This window comes from Caloenas nicobarica, chromosome 2 (assembly GCF_036013445.1).
Source record: "Caloenas nicobarica isolate bCalNic1 chromosome 2, bCalNic1.hap1, whole genome shotgun sequence".
Lineage (NCBI taxonomy): Eukaryota > Metazoa > Chordata > Aves > Columbiformes > Columbidae > Caloenas > Caloenas nicobarica.
The window spans coordinates 39,231,747-39,240,590 of NC_088246.1; the positions used below are offsets into that span (position 1 = coordinate 39,231,747).

Consider the following 8,844-nt stretch of genomic DNA (forward strand, 5'->3'; position numbering starts at 1 on the left):
ACCCAAAAAGCAAAATACACAAAGATGCATGAAAGCAGTATGCTATGTTAGATGTTTATCTATACATAAGAGACAGGTGTCACAAAAACAAAACAAAAAATTCACTAAGCTAAAGAGAAACTTTAACTCACCAGTTTCCATCTGTTATATCTGAATTCATGCATAATTGATTATCCATGACTGGTAAGTTCTTTTTTTTCACTAGCCTAACACAGTTTTCTAAACATTATGTGTTAAATCACCACCAAAGTAAAGGGTGTTTGAGAAACCGTAAGGGCAGAATAAAAATTTTTTAATGAAAAATAACATGTCAGTTAATAATAGAGCTGACCTATGTTTAAGAGGGAAATTTTAATCATGTGCATATTAAATATTAATAACCTATTCTGTTATTGTTATAATAAGGTTAAGTAAGCTTCTCCATGCTTAAGGAAAGAGAAAAAGTAGGAATATGTAACAGTAAAAAAAAAGCGCTGAGAAGCAGAGACATAAGGAAAATGTGTCAACAATAAACAAGAGGAAATGAGAAAGAAGGAAAAGATGAAGGTGGAAACTAATCTCTATGTGTCATTATGACTGCCAGAGTACTGGCAAACAAGCAGCATCCTTTTATTTCAATTTTAATCATTTCTGAATTTTAATACCCTGCTCCTTTTGTAATTCTCCTGGCATTCCCTATATGCATCCATTCCAGCCAAAACACCAGTGTAAATTAAATGGCACGCAACCACACCACTGATGTAGTTCTCCCAGCAGAACCAATTGAGTGACCAAAAAGCAGAGAAGGTATGACTACTTTGTGTCCCCGCAGACCACTGGCCAATTAAGTGACTTAATGTTCTTCAATTCCTTTAATTTTAAAAGAAGGGCAGTGGTTAGGTAACCCAGCAATATAGAGCCATTAAAAAAAAATAAAGCAAGCCAGTAGTAATACAATAATCAGTGACCATCAGGGCCTGGAAAAATGAGTTTGCTCTCACTGGCACTAAGGAGCATCACATGATTATTTAATTACAGCTCTAATTTTTGTCTCGTGGATGGCAACATATCAACAATTAATAGGGCAAATAGAGGAGACTGCATTTTTAAAGAGACAGAACCTATATGAAATACTGCTTGAAAATGCAATTTATCAGACAGTATAATGCTTTTTAAGGCATATCTGTCATCATGCCACACATTCAAAAAAATTCCACTGGTTCAATTTTCTTGCATTGTATCTATGAAATTCTCCTGGAATGTTTAGAAAATAGTAACTACACCTATGAGTATCCTAACTGTCATTTCAAGTGGCAATGCAGAAGTCAGCTTCTTGTAGGACATGCAGTCCAAATAAAGAAAGTAGTGGAATTACAACTTTCAAAGATTGAAATGTTATTATAAAATTATTACATCCCTTATCTTAAAAAGATGATAATAAAATTCTTCAAGAATGGCCAAAAGGATTATGGTATTCAGCAAGTCAAGTGAAGAAAAATAAGAAAGAAAAATAAAGTCAATAAAATACAGTCAATGGGACAGAGATTGACTTTGATTGATTGATTTTACTGCGAGATTTTCTTATAAAGCATACTGAAACTAGGGGCTCAACACCAATATTGTACTGTTCCTGCACAGCACTGCTAGTTAAGAAGTGAAAACAAAACCTGAAAGAAGACATACATATGATTGATTGAAAAGCTCTGCTCTAAAATGGTTGGATGTGGTTCCCCTTGTGCCTTGTCCTGCAATGATTGCAGAGGAAAACCCGGGGAACCGTGGGAAGTTCAGTATGTGGAGAAGCACCTTCCACAAGCTGCACAATTACAGGAATCTGCAAATGTATTGAAAGAAAAAAAATCTCATTTTATGCACCTGATCTTTCTTGCAAATGTACTCACTTTTTCACAGCAATGTGTGGACCAAGTTATGAATCCCACAAATTTATGTTATCCAGAACACGTTTCAGACAATATTCAATATCTGACATGGGAAAGGCAAGCTCCACATTTCCGCTAAACCTTAAGCTGTACACATGAAAAATCTACCAAACTACTCTTTGATTTTTTTGAATTTTACTTCTCAATTTACAACTTAAACATACTTTTTCATTTGGTATTCTAAAATCTATCATTTAAAAAAGCAAAGAAATGCTGAGTTTGGGCCCATACACAGAAAAAAACACAACAAAACAAACAAACAAAAAAACCCCCACACCAAAACCCTGCTAAACAACAGTTCAAGCATTATTGCAAAAAGAAGTGCAACTACAGAAAAAATACTATTACAATAAATGCCCCATTCCTCCCAAAAATTGTGTAAAATTAAGTTGTTTTCATTAAAGACATAAACATTCTGGATTTGAGATCTTAATCTACAATCTTAAAAAGAAAGCTGGCAAGCAAGAGCATGTATGTAAAAGTATATATCATTCTTTTTCTGCACTGGTTACTATACAGATAACATGTCTCACAAAGACTGTAATTAAATGTCTAGTGCAGATGTAATGCTAAAAAGCATACAGTATTATTATATTACAATGAATCCTTAGAAGCTAAAACTGTCATTTTTTAAGTTTTAAGATGCCTTTAATTATTCTTGAGACTTCTTACATTTATCAAGGAAGCCCACCTATGATGAAAAGAGTTAATGATTTTAAATCTTTCTAATATGGCTCTCCACAAAAATATTAACTTAATCTTTGATTGTAAACATTTTAAAACTCTGCAGTTTCTCTTCATTTTTTGGCTTTGGTTCTTCCGTGAGTTTGCGTGCACGCACACTCTCTTGCTCTCTTTCTCCGCTCCTCTCTTTCTGTCTTTTATTTAACACATTAGAATTGGGAATACAGGGCGTGTAGGATATTTGGAATTTTACCCTGTTCATTGCAAATGTTTTTAATTACCTGGCTGTTACAAACAGACCTATATTCTAAGTGCAGTTACTGAAAAGGAAATACCTTTGTCGTACCTTTGCATGTGGGTTTGAGCTCAGAGCAGCAATTCTTTGCACTTGTGCTGTACAATGTTTTCCACTCTAGGATTGATTTACGAATACAAAAAATTAATTAATCCTTCAGTGTTCTATGAAACATATATATTACTAATTTTATAGCTGGGTAGATAAACCAGGAGCATATTAAGGCTGCATTTATAGAAGGATTGTGTGCTGCAGCTTCCTCCTCTTTCATATGAAGTTGCGAGTGCTGAGCATTTTCAAAATCAGGCTTAAGGCATTAACCATTACAAACGTGGCACGGTCAGTTATTCACCCAAGATTGCACATTTTTGTCAGGGCTGAAACCAGAACCAGAACTCCAGACAAGATTACGAGACAATCCTCCAGGTATATATGATCTGAGTGCATCACCACTTCTAGCGAGCAGCAAGTGGAATGACACACAAATGATTGCTGCTGGCCAAATAAATCCTGTCAGAGCAGGATCCTGGGAAGATGAGATGCACTCGAGGTTTAAAGCACCTCCCTCATCTCCTCAGGTCATATCATGTCATAATGTGCCAAGGGAAAGAGATAGAGAAGATATTTGCTGGGAGTTACGCAAGGCCAACACAGCTGATAGATGTGGCCCATCCTGATGTTCTGCACCCAGGTGCAGCTGGGGTGACTGAGGTCCATCTGCAGGCGAGCAGACACTTCTGCCTGTCTAACCTGCAGTTCACAACAGAAAAGCACGAGGTGGCGAGCGCTAACTCTTGCGAACCTACAGCTGTGGAGACGTGTTTCCAACGATGTTTTACAACAGCTCTGAGAGAAGAGCTAGCCTGTGCTCCAGTGGAACGAAGCCTTTGTACAGCCTGTCCTAATCCCAGCATACACAAATGCACATAGTCTCACAGGAAAATTGATCTCCAAAGAGATGGCTGTACACTGGTATTCTAAATAAATAGATAAAGGTGACCTTGGCATAAATAGTAAGTGTTACTGGGTCCCTCAACCCATCTGAACACCTAACACTGATCCCTCATCAGAACTGTAAAAATGAAGGTCTACCAGCCTCTGCAGTGATCCACCAGTGTGCATGGGAGGCAAGTCAGGCCCAGCAAGTTTAAAAGGAGATTATTTACAATTCAGACAGTGCCTGAGGTATGTTACTACACTCTACTACAGTACTCTACTATTACTATGCCATTCCTACTATACTGCACCAGATTACTCAGATTAAGAGTAGATTACAGCTCGTACAGGGCATGAGGACCAGATCAGAACATATGAACACAAACAGTATTGGCAAGTCTCTTTAATCTCTGTCAAGATTTATACTTGCCGACAGCAATACAGTGGAGATACCATTAGACAGTCAACATTTGCAACGCAACGAAACGGTTATCAATTAAGTAATGAAGTGCTGGTGATAACCGTGGTAAACTTAAATGGCACAGGATGGCAAATGTTTGAAAACACCCACATTTTGAAGGGAACATTATAGTATATCCTTTTTGAAGTAACAGTTACAGGTTGTGGTCCCGGCTGCTGAGAGTTCGTTACACTGCTCATACGGGAACTGACATACAAGTTAACTTAATGTTAAATGTAACAATTTCAGAATTTGAGGAAAAAATCGACCTCTCACATAGAAGTTATTAATGGAATCCTCTGACGGAGAATTTAGGGAAGCTTTCTGCAAACTCTGGGTTATTCTCTCTGTGGTTATCTTCAGTTCAAAAGCCAGCTATTTGGATGCATTAGTCCAAGATTAAAAGTAACATCAATGGAGTTTTTTGACATGGACTTTATAAAGTTGCAAAATTTCAGTATAACAAGCAATAAGAACTGTAAGTTACTCTTTAACCGTCAAACTGTTTTATTTTTTTTTTTTTTTTTAGAATCAGTAGCAACTTTGTGACAACTAAAGTTTAAAAAATGCACTTGATTGCATAGTGACAGATTTGCAGAACATTTTTCATCACACACACATATGTGCTTTCAGTTATTAATAAAATGCTTCTGCCCTTAATCTGCCATTGCCTGAATATACAAATTCAGTGACTTGGATAGACAAATACTGTTAAGGAATTCTGTTTTCCCTGTTTGAGATGCAATTCAAATATACCAAGTAAAACTGAATACTATGTCTTTAAAACTGGCTTCTGCATGCCACAGAAAGGAATACGGAATCACTTTTCTATTAAGTTCCTCTTGGAGTGGAATGATAACAAAACTTTCTTTTCTTGTTCACCACCTCCACACACACCCCCCTTCCTTTTTTGCTCATTTTGAACAAGGAAGAGCCAGCTGCCCTGGAAAACACCACAGGTAGATATTTAAATGGAGACAGTCATTATTTAGTGGCGACAGGAATATAAATGCATGCACTAACCTATAAACTGGTGTTTACTTCAGGAAAGTAAGTCATATTTTTCCTCTGATTGCTGTGCTGTCAGTTTAATGCAGCGTAAATAAACAGTAGGTGCATGATAGCTTTAAGTAGAAAGTGTTCATTCCACAAGAGGAGCAGATTACTGAAGCCTGATGCCTATAATGGCAAAAGCAGAACTTCCATTTTACCTGAAAATATAGCCTCCCGTGTTAAGAGACTTGTGGCTTTTCTATTAAATTAATTTGTCAGAATTCTATGAAAAATATTACATACTCAAAGAACTTTACCAAAACCATTCATTTTTGCAGCCCTCAACTTGAACCATTTGAAAAAAGAAAAGCCAATCACTCCTCTGTAATTTCATCATCCCATTGCTCTAAATGAAAGCTTTATATAATCAACCTAATATAACAGAAAATAAAATGATATATAGAATTGCCTATACTTTGAGTTATTTTGTTCTTATAAATATATTCCCTGACTGAAACTAAAAAAATTCCCCTTTGGAAAAAGCAATGATTTCTGAGAAGATTGTATATACACTCTACATCTATTAACATAAATTATAAGAAAGTAAAATGTTCCAGATGTGTTTAAACTGTTGTAGAAGGAAAGTTTGTGGCTTCATTGGATATATATTAAATATATCTAGAGAGAGCAATGGCAGTTATATACAAGAGGGCAATAAAATCCTTCAGTAGTATCTGTTAAAATAGCATAATTCTAGAGATATGACTAAAACATTTCAAAGTCTTATTTCCTCCAGTCTTAATTCAGAAAATCTACTTTTAATATATTTTTCTATATATCAGAAGCTATTTCATTAATAATATTACTTTTTTTTTTCCAAATACAGCTGGAAACCTTAAGAAGGAAATTTGCCAGACAATGCTTAGATTAAAAATAGGTGACAATAAACAGGTGACAATACTTCCAAAAAATGAGTAGTTCATACAATTAAAAGATTTGGTGGGGTTTTTTTTCCAACACTAGACTTCAGCTGATCATCTTCTAAACGGCAGTCGCACACATTCAAACCCCTCTCTCTACCTCAGACCTGAAACGTAGCATGAGTTAGTGCTTATTCAGGACTTTCCTACTCTCAAAGAGGTTTTTGTGCTGAAGGGGTGGATGTGCCCATGTTCCCTTCAGGACTGAGCGTGGGGCTGCCCGTGGGATGCTGGCAGGGCTGCAGGCAGGAGTGCAGGCAGGGCTGGCGCTGCCTGCCCTGCCTTGAGAATCACACCAAAGAGAGGGCAGGTGCTCATCAGCTGACCCGCTGGGCCTACGCTGCAAACCGAAAAGGTGCCCTGTTCCCCTGGACGCTCGGGCTGCCGGGGCAGGATTCACGCGTTATTGCTAAAGTAACAGGAGAGGAGAAACTGCAAGAGTTACTTTCCTGTTTAAAAGTATTAAGAACAAAGAATATAGAAAGGAAATGGCCAGTTTTGCAAAGTGTACGCACAAAAAAGCATTCCATTTAAATATTTTTGGTTCCAGTAAACTCTTTTGCATACAAAGGACTTATTTATTACATATTTGAACTTGTGGGAAAATGGGAAGGAATGCACTGATTCCTGAAATAACTCTACAGTCTTTTTGGAGACTTCACTCTTCTGTGCTCTTGTTCTACCCGGACCAGTTTTATTCCAGGGACGGAGGAATTCCTTGGAGTCAGTTGTTTCTTTTCCACTAGCTGTTTGTATTCAAGAGTGGGCATACATAGCATACCAGCCAGTGACTTTAATGTCTCTTCTATTGCCTTATTATGAGTGTGTGCTCTCTGTTTAGATGCATGCTTATACGTGAACACGTTACATTTTCTGCCAGCTCGTTTTGTTACCTACTCTATGTCATTACACATTTCTGCGCAAACCATTCCTTCGACTTGTAAAGCAAGGTAATATCAATAACATTCTCAAACAGAAAATGAATTAGAAAACGAGTATATGTATAAATGTATTAAAGAGCATATAGGAATGCAGGACTGAAAAGAGTACTCCAGAATTCTACAAATAGTGCTACAGAGTAATTAGAAAATACAAATTGCAGAGTACATCCTATATTCATGTCTTTACACTCTACGCTGTTTCAAGTTGTTTTTGAATAGTGCGCCTGATTTGACACATTTTTATCTGGTGATTGTGTTAAATGCTTGAAGAGATAGTGAAATATCCAAGCATTCCTTGTGCTAACTACAGCTGAAATTTTACACTTATTGTAACCTTTTCTAACAATGTGAGAAAAACAGAGTAAATATATTAAATTTGTTTCACAACAGATGCTTAGGTTGTTAATATTTAAGATGCCTATTCATGCTATTCCTGTCTGCACATTTGTCAAAAATGTAAGCTTGAATGCTAATGTTTGCCAGCAGACTACAGCAGACAAATATATGAATGCGGTGTACCAAAATAATATAAAGTAGAAATAAGGGACTGCTGCTAACTCGCACCCAGGTAGCATGGACCAGAATGAAAGGGCACTACCAGATCAGACGCCCTGGAGTCTCTGGGTCTGAATTTGTGAATTATTTTCACAGAAGCGCTGTGCTCAGTTGGACTGACTAAAACCAGCGGAGAGCTTTCGTCAGGTTAAACTCATCTCAGTTTAGGAGCTCGTGCAAAGTATTTCATCAAACTTGCATTTTAGCGAAGTTTCTCTCGCAGCCAGAGAAGCCTGGAGACTGGCAGAGGGAAACTCGAGACCAGGCAGGTGCCTGTCAGGGGAGCTCCCAGGGGCACCGAGCGGAGACGGCGACAAAAGGACGAGGGTTTGGAGACAGAGCGGAAAAATGGAAAATAAAATCCTGGAGGACAGAGGCGAGTTTCTGGCGCTTCTCCTTGTGACAGCGGCAGCGCCGGGCCGTTCCGCGGCCGGGCGGGGGGACGCGCCACCCGCCGCCACGGGGACGCCCCCGGCGGGGCGATCCGCCGCCGGCGCTCGGCCGCCCTCGCACCCACCGCGCCCCGCGGAAGCGCCACCCCACCAGCCCCCCTCGCCCTGCGCCCCCCACGCCCGCTCCGACCCGCCGCTTCGCCCCGCGCCCCCCGCCGTCGGGGGTGCCGCCGCCTCGTCGCCCAGTGCCCGCCGCTGCCGGGAGGCGCGCGGAGCCGGGAAGAAGTTTGCCAAACTTTTAGGTTTTTTTGTTGCCTTTTTGTTGTTTTTTTTTTCCCTCTGCCTCCACCCTCCCGTTCCCGCCGTGTCGGTGGCGGGCGAAGCGGCAGCGGGCAGGGGAGCGGAGCGGGGCCGGCGGCCGCCAGCGGCGCGGCGGCAGGTGTGAGCCCGTGCCGGCCAGGAGGCTCCGGCAGCGGCAGCGCTCGGCGGAGCCCCCTGCCCCGCGCCTCCCCCCGCCCGGGTCGGCACCGCCGGCCTTCGTAAATCACCACGGCGGTTGCCCCCGGCATGGCCCCGTCCCCCCCCATCGTCCCCAAGGAGCGACGCCGAAGGAGCGGGACCGACTCACTCATGGGAGCGCGGCGGGCGAGGCCGGCGACACCTCCGGCTTCCGAGGCGCCGGCGAAGTT

The 8,844-nt window shown here is 40.5% G+C and overlaps 1 protein-coding gene across 1 annotated transcript; it reads left to right on the plus strand.

Moving 5' to 3' along the window:
* The first annotated feature begins 8,111 nt into the window (after positions 1-8,111).
* On the plus strand, positions 8,112-8,600 carry LOC135984988 (uncharacterized). The gene has a single exon (XM_065627912.1). It carries the CDS (start codon positions 8,112-8,114, stop codon positions 8,598-8,600), a length of 489 nt encoding a protein of 162 aa, XP_065483984.1.
* The last annotated feature ends 244 nt before the right edge of the window (positions 8,601-8,844 follow it).

Coding starts and splice junctions, on each gene's coding strand:
- LOC135984988 (XM_065627912.1), top strand. CDS start 8,112: ATGGAAAATAAAATCCTGGAGGACAGAGGCGAGTTTCTGGCGCTTCTC.